Source organism: Phalaenopsis equestris, unplaced genomic scaffold, assembly GCF_001263595.1.
Source record: "Phalaenopsis equestris unplaced genomic scaffold, ASM126359v1 Scaffold203579, whole genome shotgun sequence".
NCBI classification, from domain to species: domain Eukaryota; kingdom Viridiplantae; phylum Streptophyta; class Magnoliopsida; order Asparagales; family Orchidaceae; genus Phalaenopsis; species Phalaenopsis equestris.
The window spans coordinates 392,662-416,797 of record NW_018223193.1 but is presented as its reverse complement, the minus strand read 5'-3'; the positions used below and the strand labels follow the sequence as shown (position 1 = coordinate 416,797).

The following is a 24,136-nucleotide window of genomic DNA, read 5'->3' as shown; positions in this document are numbered from 1 at the left end:
TGATAAGTAATTAAGTGTTGGATGGAAGTTGTTGAGAGTGTTGATCTTTAATGTTGGAAGTTGTGATGATTTAAATTCATGTACTTCATTTACTTCTCAATCTGGCCAATCCAAATGTTAAAATTTGTTCTGCGAACATGTAAAAACCGGGCTGGTACTGCATCAGTTAACAATTGGAAAGAATCACATGAGGTTGTATGAATGAGAATCTAGTTCATATGATTGAGTGCAAATAAATAGGAAAATATTCATTGAAGGGTGTAGAGTTAGAGGACTTTAAAGTGACAAGTTAAAGCCCCCAACTTGGTTTATTGTTTTAGATTCTGATACAAGATGTTCGCCCCCAGGTGGAGGGAATCAAGGGAACTCCAGAGTGAGAGCTAGTATCTTCTCTGCCTAGCCGGTCTTCAGAACTATTCAAACTTAAACTAGCCAATGTTATTTATAGCATCTCTAGTAAGGGTAAAGAATTTTATTGCTCTTATTTTGCACAACACAATATGCTTACTTTCACAATAGATTCTTATACTTATTACTAATTCATGATAAGAAGAAAAAAAATTTCATATTTAGTGATTTTCTTCTACAAAAACTCAAGTTATCTTTTTTAAGTTTATTCTGTTTTTGTCAAAATATGAAAATTAGCAAAAATTTTTAAACTTTCTTTACTACAAAAACGTCTTTAGTTTAAATAATTTTTTTTTAAAAAATAGAAAGTATTCTGAAATGTGTGTATTTCATATCTTCCTTGTGGGTTTGATATTCAGGTCTTAATAAAAAAGTCTTATATTATTTGATAATGATACGTATACTTGTGTAGTATCCTAATATAAATAAATAAAAAGTTAAATTCTTATTTTTCTTCAAGATCAAGTTTTTGGTGTTGTTGCGAGGTAAGAAAATATAAGTGAAAAATATAAGCAGAATTATTGTTATACTATTGCATATAAGCAGTTTCGGGATCACTTATGCAGATGACTTTATGATATTCTCTAATCACAATAAAATTGCTGTGAAGAAGTTTTATAATTGCATCCAAGGGTTTCAACAACATTCTGGAATGAATTTCAATCCTGATGAATAAACCATTTTGATCAGCAACAAGGAAACCACAAGCATCAAGAACTAGATCATTTCCTTGACTGGTTTCACTGAAACTTCCCTCCCCATCAAATATTTGAGTGTCCCTCTCATTAAGGGAAAAACAAAACTAACCCAATTTGCTAAGGTGTTGGGAAAGCTTTCTAACCAACTCTCCTGTTGAACTCATTCTTACTTGTCTAATGGGGGGAGAATTACTTTACTTAAGAATATACTCACCACTTTTCCTTCATACATCCTGCTGATGAACACTATGAAAAAGAGCACAAATGGAAAGGATCTTTAACACATTTCTATGGGCAGGCCAGAGACAACAACTCCATTGGGTTAGTTGGTAGAAGTTGACCAAACCCATTATGGTGGAAGGACTGGGCTTCAAGGGCCTTCAACAGCTTCAACAAGTAAACCTGTGCAAAATATGGATCAACTTTAGACAGCAAACTTCTATTTTAGCTAAATACATGCTTGGGAAATAATGTAGAGGCTCTCATCCAAATTTGGAGACTTCAAAACTTGGGGATTCCAGATTGTGGAAACAAATGTTGAAGAGATCAGACAGTTGGCTGAAAACCTTTGGCTGAAAACCTTTACCTTTGGGATCTTGGGAGGGGAGATGTTAATTTCTGGCTGGACAATTGGTGCCCACAGTAGATGTTGATAGCTAAAACAGGCATGTTAAATCCTCAGCTCAAGGTTGCTGACTGCTGGGAGGGAGTTAAGTGGTCATTGCCCATTTTGACAGAATTGCTAAAAGAGAATTCAATTGTAAGTATATCTAAAGTCCACTTTCTTGCCCATTTTGACAGAATTGCTAAAAGAGAATTCAGTTGTAAGTATATCTAAAGTCCACTTTCATAAAGCAAGGAAGGATAGAATTGTGTGGCAGGCTTCCTCTCAACAAAGCATTACCATACACATGTATTCAAAATTTATAGTTGGAATCCTATCTCTTGGGGTGAAGATACTGGAACAAAAATCTAACACCATCTATGTCTTTTTTCTGTTGGAGGATTTTCCACAAGTTACTTACCTCTCATGTCATTCTCAAGTTTAAGGCACTGAGAGGCCCCTCAAAATGTTGGTTGTGCCAAGCTGAGGAGGAATCCATTCCTCATTTATTTTTTGCATGTTCTTTCTCTCAAGAAGTCTGGAAGGAGACACTTAAGAGGTTAACTCTGAACACTATCAATCTGCATTGTCTTCATCTTAATACCTGCTAAAATAGCTGGGGCTATACCAAGGGTGGCCTTATGCCTTTTATAATTGCATGGTTTCTGTGGATGTCTAGGAATCAATCAAGGTTTGAGGATATGTCATCTTCCACCAACATGGAGGCTAGGAAATGCTATTTCTTTCTACTTAAGCTTATCAAACAAAAAAACTTCCCCAAAATCTGCTCGGCCTACTTGCCTGAATAGGCTATAGTTCCTAAGACCTTAAAGGTACAGTGGAATCCCTCTCATCACCCTTACATCAAGGTGAACATTGATGGAGCTTTCTCTGATCTAGGGGCTAGTGTGGGGGGGTGTTCAAGTTTCAAGTAAGAAATTATTTATGGTCTTTCCATGCTCCTTCCATTGTTGGGGATACTCTAGAAATTGAATTATTGGTTGTCTACTGGGCTTTGAGACTGGTATCCAAGACCAATTGGAAGCATATTTGCGTGGAGGTGGACTCTGCTTGTTTACTTCAGCTGTTGAATGGGCAACTGCCCAATTCTTGGCATCATTCACAATGGCTACAAAAAATCAACTTATTCAGATCCTCCTTCAATCCTCAATTCTCCTTTATCTTCAGGGAAGGTAATGGGCCTGCAAATTGGCTTGCTAGGCTAGGGTTAAACTAGTTTTAATTTTGTTGCTTCCACTTCTACACCCCACCACTTCTTGTTTTGCTTCAGGGGGACCTTTTGGATGTCCCCCATCTTAAAATTGTAAAAGATTTTTGAGGATAAATGCTCTAGTTTCAAGCTACAAGCTCTTCTGGATGCTACATTGTTTAAACGATAAAGAACGATCTTGCCCTTGGTTTCTTACAGCAGCTGCACTCTGGTTAATTATGTGGCTTCTTTTTCTTTTTTGGAGTAATCATTTTTTGCTTTGTATACTTGTACATGTTGGGGTATACAATTTGTTATTAGTGTACTTCTCTTTTGCTTTGGGTGGAGTTGTATGTGGCAAAGGATCCCATTATTCGAGTTGGGGAACCTCTCCCAACAAATTATATATATATATATATTGGAAAATGATATGTAGCAAAAAAAATATATAAGCCGTGGATAGTTTTGCTCCAAACCTTGCTCCTTAGTCTTCTTGATGTGAGAGGGTACCATTGAAATTCATGCTTGCACTTTATTATATTGATCATTTATAAATATTTTAAGTCTTTGAATTACATAAATAAAAGCAAACATGCACACAAGTTTTTTTTAATTTTAATATAAGCTTTGACACGTGATTGTGCTATGTAGCATTTAATAATTTTTAAAGAACTAAATATTATGACACCTACATACAAATTATATACTTCTAGAGTTTTCATATGTATAAAACATAGAAAGAGTCATGAGTGAATATCACATCATAATAGTTGTAATTAAAATCTAACTATGCCTTATATATCTTAGACTAATAATTATCAAAGCCCAACATTTCCAATATCTACATTGTGGCTTAGTCTATATGATTACCAATATCATTTTTGTACTATTAAAACTAGACTACCCATACTAGAATGTCTCGTGATGGAAATTAAGATTTGTCATCTCCATTTTCATAAATTTAGTAAGACAACATTAATTTTAAAAGATTAGAATTATAAAATGTTCAATATGTAACATATATATGTTTATTAAATATATCAATTTTTTAAACTTTTATAAATTTGATTTGAAAATTTAACCGTGCATAAGATTTAAATAGTTTTCTTTTGCAAAAATGTAAATTTAAGGTGGCATGCTCTATAACATTTAGAATTTTGAAATTTATCAAATAAATCTAGTTATCTATTATGATCGTATAATAAGTTTTCTATGGGGAAAAGTCAAATAATAATTTATGGCCTTTTTGGGTTATGATCGTATAATAAGTTTTCTATGGGGAAAAGTTAACATGTTATAGCCATTAGCGAATACAAAATTTATGGACTAGAATTACTTTGCAAGCTCAAATAATAATTTAGGGCCTTTTTGGGCAGCTTATTTAGAGCGATGGCATTTAGAAAATGCAACTGGCCGAATTGGGTAAATTGTGTTTTGGCAGCTTATGTGTTTTCAAAACAGAGAAAACAACGTTTTCACACTACACCTATCTAGGTGCAATGGGAGCTTATTGGCAATAATCTGGTTTTTCCAAAAAAATATAAATTTGTAATAGCCACGCACCTAACTTATCAGCAGATTATTTTTAATCAGCTTATCAGCAAATTATTTAATAAGCTACAGTTGCCCTAAACAGACTCTAATTATTGGATGTAATTAAATGTAAGTCAGAATAAGCATCAAATGAATAAGCCTATTAAATATCTAACTAGCATATAGTGTTTAAGTGTAAATTAGACCGTTGAGAGAAACATTTTAAATATGTTAAAATTACATGAATTTTTAGAGTATAGAGGTTTATTGGCATACTTATGCAATTATAAATGGTCAAATAAGAGGGTTATTAATAGATTTTGAAGTGAAATGTATATGACTCACTTAAAATAACACAAGAAATGTCAACTTTTTCTCATATTAAGATTCTTTAAATTAGTGTAATACACCTGAACAGAATGATTAAAGATGTATAAATATATTTTGATTTTACAAATAAGGAATATAATTTCTCACTTTAGCAATTATACATGTCTAGATAGATTTTGTTACTTAGATGTAAAATGTAAGGCTAATAATATGAATGTGGCCCATAATCCTAAATTTTTTACATGAATTCCAAAAAAAATCTAGCCATGCAATGAAATAAAAATATTCATAATTATCATGTATTATAACCTTAAGAAAGCTATAAAGATTGCCCTATGGGATATCAAGGAATTTGATACCAATAAAGTGCTGGCATGATTATTATAGTTGTGTTGAAGACATTCTAATTATTGATATTGTGGCATGAGTATGCAAAATATACTTTTCAATTTGCTAGGCAAAGTAATATACTTATTGGATCATGTTTTATATATTAGTTATGTAAGATCTTTGCTAGCTTAAAGAAAAAATGAAAAACAAAACTAAGAAAATCTAAAAGGAAGATAAGCGTTGAGGCAGACAAAGAGGAAATCTGTCAACATGGCTTGAAGAATTATATTAACTGAACCAAAATCTCAAACCATTGGCTCACCATAGAATTTCTTATTTAGAGATGAGAATCATTTCTTATTTAGAGATAAGAATCAGTGATCTTAAGTGGTTCAAAAAAAGTTATAGAATGTGTTGTAAATATAAAAAGTGTCAAAAAATGTGTGTTGTATGGTCAAAAAATAAACTTTAACATGAATTATGAGCCAGTTGCTATATATAGAAGTTGATGTGTCTCTCAGAAGTATAGGTTGAGTAGCTTTTTTGGTCATGATCAACTATCCAAGCTGGCATGACTCGATGATCTTGTGATAATTTTCAGTGAGTTTGATGCTGTTAAAATCCTTTCTAGTCAGCTTGTGAATCTGCCTAGTCCTTGTTTGGTAGGTGTGCTTTGAACTTGGGTATGTAAGTTCTCCTAAAACCCTATTGGCAAGTCCTCATTAAACCCCATTGGCAACTCCATCTAGAGTTAGGTTACTGAGTACAGTTTTCTCCCAGCTTGATGAACTTGTCCTCATATCCTCCTTTCAAATGAGTCTTATTTTAGGGTATACAATATTGTGCTTAAGGAGGTATTTGTTACGCTACTATAAAAATGAGATTTACGTTAAGCTTATTTTAAATCTAGCCAAATGTCATTTTTAAATTTGATAAATCTGATAGCATGTTAAATCTAATTTTTTGTTATTCCGTGACTTAAAATCTAGATTTATTAAATCCAACTATTAGTTGGATTTAAAAGATTGAGCTTAGAAAAAAAATGTTTCAAAGAGAATTGGGCGAAACATATTAAATGAGTTTAACTGAATTTAATCTTAATTGAACCAAATATTGTTTCAGATTTAATAATATTTAGATTTGATAAATATAGATTTACCGACCGATTTACTTAAATTCTATTTAACATAAATCCTACTTAAATTCTATCTAACATAAATCCTACTTGCAGTCAAACATCTCCAAAATGTGTAATATATTAATTATTAACATATATAAGTCAATAAACTACCCTTATCTATGGAGATGAATTAATAGATTTGTTTGGATGAATTGTCCATGCAACTTGGAACTCTTCGATTATCATTGTCATCACATATAATTCTAATATAATGAATATGACAATTAATGTTAACCCTAAAATAAAATTAAGGTAATAAGATAAGCTAACCTTCATTAAATATGGAACCCTTCTGTTTGCTAATCTGATGTGAACTATATAAACTACTCCCTTGCTAATCAACATCGATGGATTAATCTATTGATTTATTTAATCTCATAACTTTGAAAATTTTATATGATTATATTATTTTAAGAATTATAGATGGAAAATTTACATCTTTTTATCATTTATAAATTTTTCCAATTATTCATGTTAATCATTTAAGAATTGAATCATCCATCCAAAAACATTTGATCTAAATTGATCAATCAAGTTGACTAAAATTAACTATAAAATCACCCTTAATTTATAAGCTCCTTAATTTAAGCTGCTTTCTTAATTGGTTATTAATTTAAGTAAAATATTGAACTTAAAAATTAATTGCACTTTTAAAGCTCATTATTTTTCCATTATTAAACTTTAGCGTATCAATTGTTAGATTGGTCAATTAAATAAGAAACCCTTGAGCTTGCTACTAAGATGTAGACTATAGACATGTACTCTCTTTTCAATCAACATCAATTGGTTAATCTAATAGTTCATTTATTCTCATAATTTTGAAAATTGTATATGATTTTATTATGTTGAAAATAATAAATTTAAAATTTGCACATTTTTATCACTCAATATTTGGTTCCATTTATTCATGTTAAACATCTAAGGAACTAATAACCCACGGGTACACTTCATTTAAATATCTTAAACGAAGATAACTCAATCACCCTTAATTTGTACAATCATACTTTACCTGTCATTTTTAAGTAAATTATTTAAATTAAGATTTAATTTCACTTAAAGCACATTAACTATTTTTATAATTAAACATTTGCTTATCTAATTTTAAGAATGTTCAATTGAATTATGATAATAGACTAAGCTAATTACCCTAATTAATAAGAAGTTATGAGTGAAAAGTAGGATTAATAAAGCTACACAATTAATTATATAAGATCTAAAAATCAAATAGTGAAGTTTTAATTTTCTCACGCTATGTATGTCATCAAATTAACGCTAATTAATTTATAGTTATTAGAGACTATTTATTGTCTTCTAATTTAGTTAGAAGTCTTAAAAAACTAAAATATATTTTTGGTAATCAGATAATTGCCATCGCCATTTTGACGGACAGGTTTCTAAGAAATTTTAGCAATTTATTTCCATGAATTGGGATTGATATTTTTGAGCAATTTCTAGCGGTTAAACCATTAACTCCTAATTTAAATGCTTAAGCGGACTAGATATGTAATTGCCCTTCTACAAATCGAAGGCTCTATTAGGGCCAATTGTGGCTTGATCTAACGGTAGCTCGTCATCATCCATAATGGGTTTAACTGAATACTGGCAGGATGAGAGGACAATATTTTCTCTCCATGATTCCTCGTGGAATTTCGACAGATTAACAGTTAAACTTCATCGTTAATAAGAGATAAGAGGAGAAATAGCATACAAATTAATGTTGTCCGCGAGGTTTGAAACTATTAGAGCATGGATTTATAACTGAGAATTAACATTTGATCGCTATACATGCAACATACATTTACATTTACTCTAAATACTGCTCGTCCATATCTGATTCGCAGTCCTCGTACAAAAAAAGAAGTTAAAACACATTTGCTCACAACAAGCTGGTCAAGGTGTCTGCGGCTTCTTAGGACTGCTATTGTGGTGCAGCGGGTCCGGACCAGAAGGCACCCACCTCATTTCCCAGCCCACCAAATCCTTTTCCATGCTCTTTTCAGCTGAATTCAACGGTTTCGCCCTCTCCACCTACACTTTAATTAAAACCTCAAACACTTAGCATATATTTGTATAAAACTTCATAGTTGCTATGCTGAGTAATTAATCCTTGCTCTAGTTTAAATTAAACATAAATATATCAACAATCAAGGTAACAAGTATTTGCGCTTGCTTTTTCCACCTTAACTGCCTCCGAGCTCAGGCCACAATTGCCACCCCCACAGCCTTCCTTAACTGAAAGAAATGCATAAATTAAAACTTTATACTATCACAAAGAATATTCTTACATAGCTACAAAAACACGAGAAACCTACTTTCACGGCCTTGTACGGCCAAGTGGATGCCCAGAACAAGGGCAATGAGAGCCGAGGAACTAAAAAAAGTTCGAACGAAAAGAACCATCCCCGATCGATCTCTTGCGCTCGCTGCGGTCCATTGGAGAGGGCGCCAACCAGTCATTTTATAGGGTGGAAATCTAACGTAGCTACGTCTAACGGCTCTTGAGAGATATTACGTACAATAATCAACGGCCATGATTGCAGCGAAGCAGCTCCGATATCGCCTGTATGATGCGGAGGGCATTTTGGTCACCTCTCACCCAACAATGGCATCGTTTTGGGCAAAAGTGTCAAATTGAGTGACGTTGGGATGAGGAGGTGTTAATCATAACAAGAGCCTTATTTATGGGAAGAGATCAGAAGGGATTTCTCTTTCTGCCTTGATTTGGATAGTTCGATTTGATGGAGCTGCAGTCAGCAGGTGAGAAGGAGCGAGAGCAGCTACGGCTACGGGTGTTTGATCGAACCGTTGAAGTGAAATGCGGATTGAGGCCAGGGGTTGTGGAAGCGCAGGGAAGGCGAATGATGATGATGAGCGTCGTCATGGCGTCCATCCATCTGGGTAAAGTCTGTTCCGAAATCTCATCAAATCTATATCAGGGAGCTCTGCAGCCCGGCGTTGTCGGAGAGGGCGGTTCGAATCCCCATATTGCGGGTGTCGCTTAACTGTTCGTTAAAGATGTCGAAGATGGTTAACCATCCCGTCCTTGATATTGTGATGCTCTCTATTATCGATCGGCTAGGATGCCATGTTTGATAATCAATGTGCCTAGACAGGTTAGTGGTCTTTTTACATTAATTCTTGGCTCGTCCTGGCTGCCTTTCGATAACACCACATATGAAGATTGGCTGGTGTAGGTTGTCCATCGTTATTGATTGCCTGTAGTCCAGAAAATTTAAGCATGTTGAAGTTAACAGTAAATAAAAAAGTTGTCCAATAATTATTTTCCATTTAAGAGGTTAGTATTTATGAAGATGTTGTATATTTTCTTCAAAGAAAGTTAAATTTTTTTATAGATATTAGCTCTATTAGGTTCAAGTTGAGTGAGCAAATCCAAATTGAGCTTGGACCACGCAAAAAATAAGGAATATTCGCCAAGACATCTATATCAATATATATTGCTTAATTTAAATTTGTTTTGGGCACGTCTAAGGAATAGAGTGCTTGAAATCCCTGAGTGAGAGAGAGAGACATAGCACAGTATTCAACATGCTATGTCTGGTTGAAGTTTAAAGATATAGCTACGTTAGATTTCCACCCTATCAAGGGAAATAGTTCTTGAATAGTCATGAATATCAAGAGTGAAATTGCTTCCCCTTTAATCATGAGATGGACCCCTTATTTATTGGGTGGTCATATGCAATTATATGTTGTACTCCTATGATACATAAATAAGGTAGGGGTATTTTTTGCCATATCTAGATGATGCTTATGGGTCCCACATAGTGGTCCGTTTTGATCATCAGAATGGACAACCATTTGGCGGACCTATCCTCATGTTGGGCACCATTAGGAAGTAGAATGGCCACCAGACCGGGGCAGCCATCTGGCCTAGCAGTCATCGGGGCAGCCATCGAACTAGGCGGCTATATGGTCGGGGGATAGCAAGGTCGGAATTTACATTAGTGACCTTGGTGATTGAGGGGCCCGTTTTCTTTTACCGATTCACTCAATTAGAGAACCACAAATTTGTCAGGCCATATCCAACCAAAAGGATTCTTCGAGGGGAGAGAAATTATGTCTCCAAGGTGTGTCGTTTCCTCGATATGGGAAACTAACCAGTTGTGTGTCTGACTCTGACTGCTCTTAGTGAGCCCAACACATCATGCCCCCTTCATCATCCTCCACGGATGTCTTTGCAATTCTTGTTGACACATTTTTTATGAACATATTAAAGTTTCACTATTCTCTTGCTCCTTAATTGCAACAGCTGTGAAAAGGACAAGGGAATCTAAATTTAATCTAAATTTTGAATCATTTGAATCAAGTTTGTGGTATTCATGACTATTCAATGCACAATAATTAAATACTTCTTGATTTCTGTGTAAAGCATAATATATATGTGCAGAGATACTCATCTTTTGATCATTCTTTATGGTTTGTTCTACAAATTCTCAATGATAGAGAGTATGAAAGGTGGAAAGTTGTCTTCATCAGTCATTGAGGAGGCATGAACCTCGATATTCCAGGCAATGAAGAAGAGGGCGAGACCAAACTCTAAGAACTGTCTACCCTGGAAACGTGTCGTCATTAAGAGGAGATCCCTTGACCCTGTGGTTGAAGTATGGACTTCTGATTCGAATACAAATCATTCCACAGAAAACAAGAGGTACACATTTTGGAAAGCAATCTTTTGGATGACGATCAAACTGGTCAGGGTATCTCCCCTCCCACCCTTGCAATCTTGGGGGAAAGTTAGGGCCGAGAGTCAACACTGACTTTCATCTTTGAGCCTATTACCTTCAGAGGTTCAACCTGTGGATAACCAAGGGATCACTTCTGATCTTTGTACAATTGATGCCTCTAAACTCTCTTCTCAACCTTCGTTAGTGGGAAAGGATATTAGGGGAGGACTGTTCTCATTCACCACTTTGGAGATGGACCAGATAATGGACATGTTCTCTTGTAAGGGTTCCAAGACCCATCCTCCCACTGAGAGGGAGGTTTCTATAATTTGATCATTATGAACACTACGGTCTCTAGGGATTTCATGCACTCTGGAGGCCCACTTCGTGACAAGCCAACGAGTTTAACACAAACAACCAGCATTCTAGTGCTACCTGATTCAGCTTCGGATTTGTCATCTCAATAGAAATTGTCATCTTTAAGAGCTGAATTAACTATCTTTAGAGAGGAGTTATAATCTTTGAGGATCAAATTAGCTACCGTCCGAGAAAATGTTTCATTTTTTCAACTGTGTTACTAAACAAATTGGGTAGATAAGGTTAAGACAGGAGGAGAGCTAATGTTTAAACATTTATCCTTGTTGGAGTGTGTCCCGGCTGAGGCAGTGTCCGACCATTTTGTAATTTTTTTTTTCTTTCCAAGTCATTTATACGTAATAAGTTAGCTAGTTAGATCTTTTAAGCACTTTCGCAATCCCTGTTCTCTTCTTCGTGTGAATTTTCCCTTCCCTTTTTCTTCTCAGCCTTATGGCTACTAAGAATTCTTCTAATATATTTGGTGTGGATTCTCTTGGTGCATCGTCAGTCATTTTAGAGGAGCAAGTTATAGTCCAGTATGAATCATTCATCTTCAGTACGAAAGTCATTCTTCGTGTGACTGCCAATGGTGAAAGGTCAGCAGAAACATTCATTGGTAGCTTGGTCGAGTACACCTACTACGGTTGTCGTTCTATAGTTTTATGAGTTTTATGCTCAACAGTTATAGTATCATCCCTGCTCAAGCCACTCCAAACTCCATTATCAACATAATGACCTTCGATGTCAATACGTGGTGAGTCGTGATTTCCTGGTTGATTGAGCTATTCTCTTATTTTTTAGGAAATGAATGAGGAATTATTTTTTTTCTTGGTTTCTACATGTTTCCTTTTCCCCAAAATTCCTTGTGGAACTTGTGTTTTACATTGTAACCTACTATTCTTTATTCTGTGAACCTAGTTGTATCGTCTTATCTTTAGATTGAGGCTTCAGAGGTAAGGTCAGGGTGGTTTGTCATGTTGCTGTGATCTTACATGTTTTGAGGTCAGGTGAAGCGATCTCGGCATAGTGGTCTGCCAGTCTTTAACCTATATCTAGCACGACGATCTTGGCACCCCGGTCTGTCGGACTTCAGCTTCTACTCAGTCAAGTGATCTTGGTACCACGACTGAGAGTTCTCAATTTTTTTACGCGCAGCTAGGCGATCATGGAGCCATAATTTGTGAGCCTCCAGCTTCTACTCTTCCTGGTGATCTTGACATTGCAAATGACAGTCTTCAAATGTTTGCATGCAGCCAGGCAATCTGGGCTCCATGGTCTACTAGTCTTCAACTTCAGTTCAGTCAGACGATCTTGGTGTCGTGACTGACACTCTTTAATTATTTACTCTGTGAAATTATTTTGGTTAGTTTTAATTATCGCCATAGCTCTCAAAGAAGTTCTATCTAAATGATCAAATATGACATACAAAAAAAAATATACTATTTCAAGAGATAGAAACATTACATTAGAATACATTCGATCATTTGGATAAGTGATACACCCAAATAATGTGCTATTTTAAGTATAACTTTTATACTTATTTTTGGTGATATTACACGTCAAAGAAGGATATTTTCCTTTTTTTGTTGCAGGTATATCAATTTTAGGCATTTAGCTCAAAAGTAGCAAAAGGAAGGAAATTTAGAGCCAAAATAGAAAATTTTGTGATTCTGGTGCCTGAGGCGCTATATTAGCGTCTCAAGCGCCATTTTACAAAGAGCTAACACCTGAAACACGATTATATAGAGATTTGGTGCCTGAAGTGCCAGAATTGACGCTTGAAGCGGCTGAGCCCAAAATAACGTGGACTTAAGTAACTTGGCGCCTAAAGCGCCAGTGATGACACTTGATGAATTAAGGCGGTTCAGGATAAATTTTGAGCAGATTTTGATCCAAATGTTTCAAACTCCCCATGGAATGATTCAATGCATCTAGTCACTTTGGAATGTTCTCTAATGAAAGAATACGTCCCTTGAATGAATGGACATGTCTTTTAGGATTCAAAACGTGTGACTTTTGGAGAGAATTTTGGAGGGAATTTTGAAATTTTGGAGGGAATTTTGAATTCGAGGGAATTTTGAATTCTTTTTGAGAGGAAACGACCACGAATGAAAAGGAGAGGAGTCTAGGGAATGAAGTGGTGGCAAGTAGAGAAATTCGTGGGAAGCGAGTAGAGAAATTTAGTGGAGAAGAGAGAAAGAGTGAGGGACTTGGAGATTTTCTTCTCAGATTGTAAGAGGAGAGGGAATTTGGAGATTTGTTCTTCATTACATTTCTAATAGATAATTGAGAGTGCTTATAAAGAGAGAAAGTGCTTAAAGAGTACTTCTAAGGATTTGCTTGGAAATGATTGTGAGATAAGTTATGTCTTGAACTCCCATCTTCATTTAATTTTCAATCTAGCCAATTGAATTGTTAAAATGTGTTAAGAAACATATGTTTTGAAAGGGCTATGATTTCTACAGCATGGGGAGAATCACATTTGATTTCATGGGAAAGGATGTCATCCATGGAGTTGAGTGCAAATAAATAGGGAAATATACTTTGTTGGATGCAGAATTGGAGATTTTAATCTATCATATTAAAATCCCCAATTTGCTCCAGTTGATTAGAAACTAAATTTAGATTGTTAGCCCTTAGATGAGGGAGTTGTGGGAGCTTTAGAGTGCTAGCCGGTATCCTCCCAGGTTAACCATGAAATTAGGGACCAAACTTTGGATTAGTCAATATTTCTTATGCACTTTCAAGAGGTTTAAGAATAGGATTACTCCTATTTGGCACAAAACAATTTATATATATATTTTTTAAATGATATTAATTTTTTCACAATCCATATACTCATTATAAAGACGAAGGATGCTTTCTTAAATTTCAACTCTTCATCACAAAAACTTTGTTTGGTTTTTTTAAGTTTGCTTTTGAAAGTTTAGTAATAAGTTTAATTAATTTTGTCTTTTTCTGCATTTTATTTAGCATTCACTTTATTACTTTATATTTGAATTTTACAGTTCACTTTTTTAGTTTAAAATTGTAGTTTACATTATAATCTTAAGAATTTACTTATAAGCATTTCTAACTTCCCTGGGGGATCGATATCGAGGACTTCATTAAAGCCCTATTATTACTTGAGCAATACTTATACTTGCATTATTTTTGGGGGATTTGGCTGTTTAAAGATTATTAAGAGATAAATCTATTTTCAATAAAGTTATTTTTATTAGGATTAAATTTCATATTTACTATTGTATTAATCGTGTGTATTTTGTAATATTGAAAGATATTTGCAAAATTTACAAATTCAATCCACCCACATCAAGTTTTGTGGCGTCGTTGTCGGGAAGTAACGAAAAGTAGTAGTAAGTTATTTTATAATTTAAAATATTTTTATTTTAAATGAAAAATTTTAAAAAAAATTGTTTGTAGTTTAGTTTGAATATTTTTATATTTTAGTGTGTTTGCTTATTTTAATTATTTATGGTGTTTACTTATGTGTAGTGTAAGATCTGAAGATTTAGTGCCTTACGATTCTGAGTTAAAAAGAACTATTAGAAAATTATGAAATAACAAAGAGAGAGATTTTTTTAGCAAAATGGTTTGCAATTTGTGTAATGCTGGAAATGCTAATAAACATCACCAGAGACCTTCAAGAGATTATGTTAATCCTACAGCAGATGAAATTCATTTGAGTATACAAAACCATGTTATAGTTGTCATTTCATGTGAACTTAAACCTGTCATTATCCAAATGGTACAAAACAATCAGTTTAGGGGAACACAAATTGAAAATCCTAATTTACATTTTGCTAGTTTTCTAGAATTGTGTGCCACATTTAAATATGATGAAGTGTTAAATGATGTTGTCAAACTTAGACTTTTTCTATTTTCACTAAGGGATAAGGCTAAGATGTGCTTAAACTCATTAGTGTCTGGATCAATCAAAACTTAGGGAGACTTATCACAAAAGTTTTTATCTAAATATTTCCCACCATTACGAACTGTTAAGCTTAGAAATGATATTACATTTTTTGGCCAGTTCGAAGGGGAATCAATTTATGAATCTTGGGAAATATTTAAAGATCTCCTTAGGAAGTGTCCACACCATGCATTTCCAGATTAGTTAATAATTCAAACTTTTTATAATAGATTTTTTTGATCTCTTAGATCAATAATTGATGCTACTACTGGTGGATCATTAATGTCAAAACCATTTCATGAAGCGTATTCTTTAATTGAAGAGATGACTACTAATAATTTTTAATGTCCCTCTAAAAGGTTAAATCCAAAAGGACTAGCTAGTATTCATGATTCTGATGCAATATCTAGGTTGGCTGCTCAATTTTTTGCAATATCAAAATAATAGATCAATATGGAATGAATTATTCTCAGACACATCCTGTGTTTGAGGAAAATTCATTGGGACAAATGATAAAATCTCAATCTTCATATGAGAATTTAACTGTAATAAACAACCAATCTAATAATTCTTATTCCAAATATTACAATCTTGGTTGGAAAAATCACCCAAATTTTTTTTGGAGTAACATTAACTCTAATGTTGTAAATCCGTAATGGGGGAACAATGTTACAAACCCATTGAGAAACTCCAACAATCAATGGAATTTGAACTACAAACCTCATTACTTTTCAGGTTTTGATAACAATTTCTAGAGTAAGGAGAAGAAATTGTCAATGGAATAATTAATATTGCAAATGGGATGTCAATTATAAAGTCAATGAACTGCAATTAAAAACATGAAAAATCAATTGGGATGTATTGCTACTGCACTTAGCAAAAGACCTCCAGGAACTTTGCCTACTAATGTTGAAGTTAATTCTAAAGATCAGAACAAATAGCAAATTAAGGCTATTCAACTGAGAAGTGGAAAAGAATTGGAAATAAAATTTCAAAAAGAAGTTGATGTTGAAGTTGAAAAAGAAGCAGTAGAAAATGAAAATTATTGTAAAAAGACCACCACCTCAATTTTCTCAAAGATTGAAGCAAAAAAACAAAGATAACCAATTAACAAAATTTTTGGAAATATTGAGAAAATTGACAATAAACATTCTATTTGTTGAAGTCTTGGAACAAATGCCAAGCTATGTGAAGTTTATGAAGGATACACTTAATAAGAAAAGGATGTTTATAGATAATGAAATTATTGCACTAGGGAAGAGTGTAACACTATAATTCAAAAAAAAATATTCTTAAAAAACTTAAAGATCCTGGCTATTTTACTATTCCTTGCGCTATTGGTGAACGGTTTTTTGGAAAATCTTTATGTGATTTAGGAGCCAGTACTAATCTTATGCCTCTATCAATTTTCAAAAGGTTACGTTTAAGAGACATTTTACCTACAATTGTAACTCTTCAGCTAGTTGATCGTTTAATTACCTACCCTAAAGGAGTTTTAGAAGATGTTTTGGTAAAGGTTGATAAATTAATCTTTCCTGTGAATTTTATTGTATTAGATAAGGAAGAAGATAAAGACATTCCTTTCATTTTAGAAAGATCATGTCTTGCCACTAGAAGAGCTATGATAGATGTGTAGAAAGGAGAACTAACTATACGAGTTAATGATCAAGAAGCTACAATTAATATTACAAAATTAATGATATACCCTGCAAAAAAGCGAGATATTGAATGCTCCATAATGAATATTAATGAATATTTAATCCATGAATATTTCATGAAAACATTTGAAAAGAAATCTGGAAAAGAATATTTGGAATATGAAGATGAGGATAAAATTCAAGAGGAATTTACGAAAGTGAGTAATGAAGAATTGGATTATATTCAAGAACAATTTGAAATTTTAGATCCTACAAATAATAATAATAATTTGATTTCATCTATTGAGAAACCTTCTGAACTAGAGATGGAAACACTTCCTACACATTTAAAGTATGCATTTTTAGGAGATTTATCCAGATTACATGTTATTGTATCCTCATAATTAACTGATAAGAAAGAACAAAAGTTGTTGGAAACCTTAAGAAGATATAAGAAAGCCTTTAGATGAATATTAGCTGGTATTAAAGGAATCAGTCCTTCAATTTATATGTATAGAATTTTATTGGAAGATCATCATGAACTAAGAGCTGATCCTCAAAGGAGATTGAACTCTATGATGAAAGAAGTTATCAAGAAAGAGATTTTAAAATGGTTAGATGCTGGAATAATATATCTTATTACAGACAGTGCTTGGGTGAGTCCAATTCACCATGTTTCAAACAAAGGAGGTGTGAATTTTGTGATAAATGAGAATAATGAATTAATACCAACAAGAAAAGTCACTAGATGACTAATGTGCATAGATTATAGAAAATTAAATTATGTCACCAGGAAGGATCACTTTCCTTTACCCTTTTTGGACTAGATGTTAGATAGAATGGCTAGGCACAGATACTTTTACTTCTTAGATGGATATGTAGGTTATCATTAGATACCTATTGCTTCAAAGGATCAAGAGAAAACAACATTTACTAGTCCTTAAGGAACTTTTGTATTTCAGCGAATGCCCATTAGATTATGTAACACATCTGCAACATTTTGAAGATGTATGATGTCAAATTTTAGTTATTTAATTGAAAAAGGGATCGAAGTCTTTATGGATGATTTTTCTGTGTTTGGAAATTCATTTAAAACATGTTTAAATCAGTTAGAGAAAGTTTTAAAATAATGTAAAAAGATGAATCTAGTGTTAAACTAGAAATAATGTCAATTCATGGTTGTAGGAGAAATTGTACTTGGGCATAAAATTTTAGAAAATGGCATGAAAGTAGATCCTGCAAAAATACAAGTTTTATCTAACGTAGCAGCACCTACTACTATAAAAGGAGTTAGGAGTTTTTTATGACATGTTGAATTTTATAGGCGATATATTAAAGATTTTTCAAAAATTACGAAGCCTTTATGCCAATTTTTTGAAAAATATACCAAATTTGATTTCAACCAAGAGCCCCTTAAATCCTTTGAAATATTGAAGAAAAAATTGATCACTGCTCCTATAATTGTTTCACCTGATTGGAAGAAACCTTTTGAACTAATGTGTGATGTTAGTGATTATGCAATTGAAGTTATTTTAGGGCAAAGATATGACAAGAATTTTAAAAGTCATATATTATGCTAGTAAGTCTCTTAATGATGCTTAAATTAATTAAAAAATTATTGAAAAAGAGTTTTTAACCATTTTTTATGCTTTTGATAAGTTTTAGTCATATCTAATTTTAGTTAAATGTGTTGTGCATACTTACCACTCGGCTATTAAATATCTTATGCAAAAGTAGGATGTGAAACCAATATTAATTAGATGGGTACTTTGATGCAAGAATTTGATTTTGTGGTAGTCCATAGGAAATAAACTGATAATCAAATTGTTGATTATCTATCTTGGCTGAAACAGGAAGAAACACATGGATATGAAAAAAAAAATTAATCAAACTTTTCCTGATGAACAACTTTATGTTGTTAAAGACTGAGAAATACTGTAGTATGTTGACATTGTGAATTATATTATTAGTTGTATTTTATCATATAGACTGACAAAGCAACAAGAAAATAAATTCATTCACGATGCAAAGTTTTACTTTTGAGATGATCCATCTATGTACAAACAATGCAAAGAGTTAGTTATGAGAAGATGTGTGTCTTACAAAGAAATTATCCAAAAATATCATGATTCTGAATGTGGAGGTCATTTTGGGAATGATAAAACTGTTCATAAAATTTTACAGTATGGATTTTATTGCCTACTCTATTTAAGGATGTTAATATACATATAAAATCTTGTGATCGATGTCAAAGAGTGGGTAATATTTTGAAGCATGATACAATGCCCTTGAATTTCACTTTGGAGATTGAAATATTAGATGTTTGAGATTTTGATTTTATGGGACCCTTCAGACATTCGTTTGGTAATTTATACATTTTGTTAGTTGTAGATTATGCTCAAAATGGATTAAGGCAGTGTCTCTATCGATTTGTGATGCTCAAAGTGTTGCTAAACTTTTAAAGAAAAATATCTTTAGCATATTTGGGATGCCTAAGGCGATCATTAGTGACTCTAATTTTAATTTGGAAGTTGAAATTTTTTATGCTTGGGGATTGTATTTTATGGGATAATATGTGCCTTAATTTGGAAATGTATATATATTGATTGCAGTAGATTATGTGTCAAAATGGATTGAAGCATTCGCTTTACCTTGATTTGATGCTCGTAGTGTTTCAAATTTTTTAATCAAAAATATTGATATTTTTACAATAAATGAAATGTTGAGAATACTCATTACTAATGGAGGATCTCATTTTAGGAATGCAAGAATTGCTAAGCTAGTGGAAAAATAAAATATTCTGCATAGGATTACAATTGCTTATCATTCCTAGACTATTGGTCTAGCAAAATTATCTAATAGTGAAAGCAAAATTTTTTGAAGAGAACTCTAAATCCTAATTAAATGAATTGGTATGTTAGATTTGATTCTGCATTATGGGCTTACAGGACATCTTATAAGACACCTATAGGAATTTCCTCATATATATTAATTCTTGAGAAGACTTGTCATTTACTAGTAGAATTTGAGCATAAAGCCTATTGGGCTATTAAGGAGTTCCAGTTCAATTTAAAAAATGCTGGTGATAAAAGATTATTACAACTTAATGAGCTTGAAGAAATTAGGAATGAATATTATGATAATACTAGGATTTATAAGGAGAAAATGAAAGAATGACGTGATTAAAAGATAATAAAAAAGGAATTTGAGCCTGGGCAGGAAGTTTTATTATATAATACAAGATTGAAGTTTTTTCCTAGAAAACTAAAGTCTAGGTGGATAGGGCCATTCAAAATTGTACAAGATTTTCCCAATGGAGTCGTCAATATTGAATATCCTAAGACTGGAAGGATATTTAAAGTGAACGGGCATAGATTAAACCTATATTTTGATGGTCAGAGACCAGTTTTTAAAGAGATTTTAATGTTAGGTCACCCAAAGTAAATACTGGGAATGTTGGGCTCATGACATTAAACCAAGTGTTTTGTGGAAGCCAACCCATATTTATCGTTATTTACTCTGCTTATCTATTTTATTTTAGAGTGTTAAATAAATATATTTGTAGTTTTATGGATTCCATGTACTTGAGAAACTTGAAATTGAGAAAATATCTAAAAACATCTTTATTTACCCAGTTTTGTGGAAGATTTGAGAATTAATTGAATTTAAAATGAAACTGTAAAAATTTTGGAACTGGCGCCTAAGGCTCCATTTTCCAAATCGCTGGCGCCTGAGGCGCTAAAATCGGTGCCTGAAGCGCCGCGACAACTTGAATGACTTAAAACATTTCAAAAGGCAGTTTTTGGCGGGTTTGTTCTTAATAACTCCCAAAAACTGAATCCTAAACCTATTTTAGAAGAGGAAAACGAGGGAAGAGTCAACATTTTTTAAATTCAATGGCTTCCCACTCTAAAGATACTGCGAGATATGAAATTTTCAACCAGAGGAAGTTCATCTGTTTTGATGCACAGAAGTTATACAATCAAATTCTTGTGAAGAAGAGGTTAATCAAGGAAAAGGGATTTGTGAATCGAGGATTCAACACACCGAATACTTGAGTGGAGGAAATTATTGCATAAAGAGGTTGAGAAGTGTATTGCTATACCGCTGTGGCTGTAGTTGTCTCTGTGGTGAAAGAGTTTTACGTAAATCTTTATGGAATCAACCAAGAAATTGTCTACGTGTGAGACAGGTGTATATAATTTGCTCCTTCAAGAATAAATAATATGTTTTTGATTGAAAGTGTACCTATTTGCCACTATGCAAATATTGCCCCTACAAGAGAAAATATGAACGAACTCTATCAATTTCTTACTGATGAAGTTGCAAATTGGGAGACCAGAGATAATTTGAATGTAAGTTTTTTTTCATTATTGTTGAATCCTACATCTAAGGTGTGGCATTTCCTTGTTTCATCAAAACTACTTCCGACCATGAAAATCAATAAGGTGAGGAAGGAGAGTGTTATTTTGAATTACTGTATTCAAACTCGAAAACCTGTTGATGTGGGTGCAATAATTGTGAAATCAATTTTGGGTTTGATCATTAATGGATCTACTACTGGACTGGGAAATCCATCTACTATCTTTCTATTGTGTAGTCAATCGCAATAGCCTTATGAAAGCTGGGAAAAGGTGCTTCTTCCTTGGAAGCCCATGGACCCAAAGTTTATTGCAACTGCATAAAAATGGGGGGTGAGAATGATATGAATATAATAAAGGATCAATCATCCCAGAATTCACCACCTATTCAGCCTTATTTCAGTTTGAATGTACTTTTGAAGAGGATCAAGAATATAGAAAAAGTGGTACAAAACCTTATACATTCAATTGAGAATATTTTTGAAATGTTGGATCATCTGGATTGGAGGATGAATGATAATTTTGAACACACTGAACGTATTAAAGATGGTTTGGTACTTATGTTCATGAAACATGCTTGGATCGACAAAGATTCGAAGGGTGAATTTCCTTATCAACCTTTTTACAACTTGTACATGCACTATCAATCCATGGGAGACATCTAAGAGGATGAGAGCGAAGAAGATGTTTAAACTTACTTAATACACGGGATGCTTATTTAGTTTGCCTTACTTGTGTTATGGTGTTATGTTGGATTGCATTTACTTTCATTGATAAAATTTATTTGTGTTAGTTTTTAAGTAATTTGATACATTGTTTTCATTGTTAAGATATTTGGTTTGCTTTGGACACTGAATTAGAATTGTTGGCTTGAAAATTGTCAGTACGTAAAAATGCAGATTTTATATATATAAGTGAGTTATGTGTTGTTTGTGAAAATTTTGTTTTAGAAAATGGTTTAATTACGAGTATAAGAGTTTATTTGAGTTAGTTATAGGTTAATGTAATGCGGCACGCAACAGATTTCCACAGAAAAATGAAATCTAAGAAATTTTGGCGTTGGCGCCTGAGGTCCCTGATTCCCAAAAATGCCCAAATGGGTCAAAAACTATGAAATCAGATAGTAAAACTCCATTTTTACTGCTTGAGTCTTCTCCTACCTCTAAACCGCAACTTAGGTCTTGACATTGGGTGGATTTGAGAAGATTTCAAGGGCTAAAAATCTTAGATTTCATTTTCTCTTAGTAAGTGCTTCACATGGATGTATCCTACATTATGGGAAATCCAAAATTTGGGAATTTTTTGAAAAATTTTATAGAAAAACAATGGTGAAAAGTTTCTTACCAAATAATCTTACTTAATTATTTAAATATTTTATTTTGGATTTTATTTGGATTTCCATATAAATTCATATGGTTCCACGTGTAAAAAGAGGAAAGCTTATGGGAGATTTCGATGCAAGAAGATATGCGAGGATATTTGTAAATTTGAAGCCTCATTACAGTTACAACACTCAAATGGGCTCAAGAAAATTGATTTAGGAACGAGCATTTGCTAACCCTGTTGGTGAGATCGAGAGGATGATCGTCGCTAAAAATTGGGAGAGATTCTGCTACTTCACTGCAGTAGCTATTGTTCCAATAATCTGATAGGTTTATGCCAACTTACGATTTACTTCAGAAGACCACGTCTTCGTGAGAGGTAAGCAAGTTGAATTTTCTAGAGAAAGAATTAATGCATTTTATGGATTGATAAACAAATTCCTTTGTGAATAAGCTACATTCATGATGGCTGACTGATACACCTAAAATATATAATACTCTTAGACACATTTTTATGTCTATTTTTGAGATATTGCGCTTTAATGAAAAGTATTTTTGTGTTTTTTTGCAGATACAGGTAAAAAGGGTGAAAAATACTTAAAGGAGTGAAAAAGAATTAAATTTAGAGCAAAAAAATGAAAAATGTGCAAAAGAGTTTTGGCGCCTAAGCGCCAGATCCGGCGCTTAAGTGTCGGTTAAACAGAGAAGGCTACGCCTAAGCGCCAGAGGCCCCGCGCTTAAGCACCAGTGGCAGTTATTGAACGAGTAAATTTGATTTCTGCAAATTTTGAATAGGTTTTTGAGGCACCCATTGGCTTAATGGGTGGTTATAACCACCATGGACGAAAATTATCACAAAAGGATGCATCTCTTGGGGAAATACATCGAATCTAGACATATTTTTATGAGAAACCAAGGCACCTTTCTGTAAATTATTAAAGAAAGAAGAGAGGACTTAGAAAAGAGTCCTGAAAGTATTGGAAGGTTTTGAAATTTCTCATTTGGAGAGTTAGTTAGGAGAGATTTTTAAGCATCACTTTCACTTTTATTTTATTTTTTTTGTTATTTTATTTTGAGTAATTGTAAAGAGAAGAGAATCAAAGGAAGTTCAAAAGTTTGGTGGAGGACTTGAGATAAGTTTTTATCTTTTTGTTTTGAGACTACTTTTGGTTTTAATTGAGACTTGTTGTTGGTTTGACAATGATTTCTTCCTTAATCTAAAGTGTGGTTTTTTTTTTCTCCATGGATTCTGAGTAGTTTTCTTTATATTTCTTCTTAAAATGATAAGTAATTAAGTTTTGGACAGAAGTTGTGGAAAGTATTGATTTTCAATGATGGAAGAAGTTGTGATTTAAATCCATGCACTTCATTTACTTCTTGATTTGGCCAATACAGATGTTAATATTTGTTATGAGAACAAGTAAGAACCGAGCTGGTATTGTCTCGGTCAATAATTGGAACGAATCACATGAAATTTATGAATGAGAATGTAATTCATATGATTTAGTGCAAATAAATAAGGAAATAATCTTTGAAGGGTGTAGAGTTAGAGGACTTTAGAGTGACGGGCT

General features: G+C 33.2%; 1 protein-coding gene across 1 annotated transcript; it reads right to left on the bottom strand.

Moving 5' to 3' along the window:
* Nucleotides 1-8,021: 8,021 nt before the first annotated feature.
* LOC110036193 lies at nt 8,022-9,464 on the bottom strand. The gene is made up of 3 exons (XM_020740585.1): nt 8,606-9,464; nt 8,473-8,525; nt 8,022-8,321 (listed from the first exon to the last, which is right to left on the bottom strand). The coding sequence occupies exons 1-3, from the start codon at nt 8,748-8,750 to the stop codon at nt 8,184-8,186; spliced, it is 336 nt and encodes a 111-aa protein (XP_020596244.1). The 5' UTR covers nt 8,751-9,464; the 3' UTR covers nt 8,022-8,183.
* Nucleotides 9,465-24,136: the final 14,672 nt, after the last annotated feature.

Coding starts and splice junctions, on each gene's coding strand:
- LOC110036193 (XM_020740585.1), bottom strand. CDS start 8,750: ATGACTGGTTGGCGCCCTCTCCAATGGACCGCAGCGAGCGCAAGAGAT. Junction 8,526..8,605: donor GGCCGTACAAGGCCGTGAAA/GTAGGTTTCTCG, acceptor CATTTCTTTCAG/TTAAGGAAGGCTGTGGGGGT. Junction 8,322..8,472: donor TGAGCTCGGAGGCAGTTAAG/GTGGAAAAAGCA, acceptor ATTAAAGTGTAG/GTGGAGAGGGCGAAACCGTT.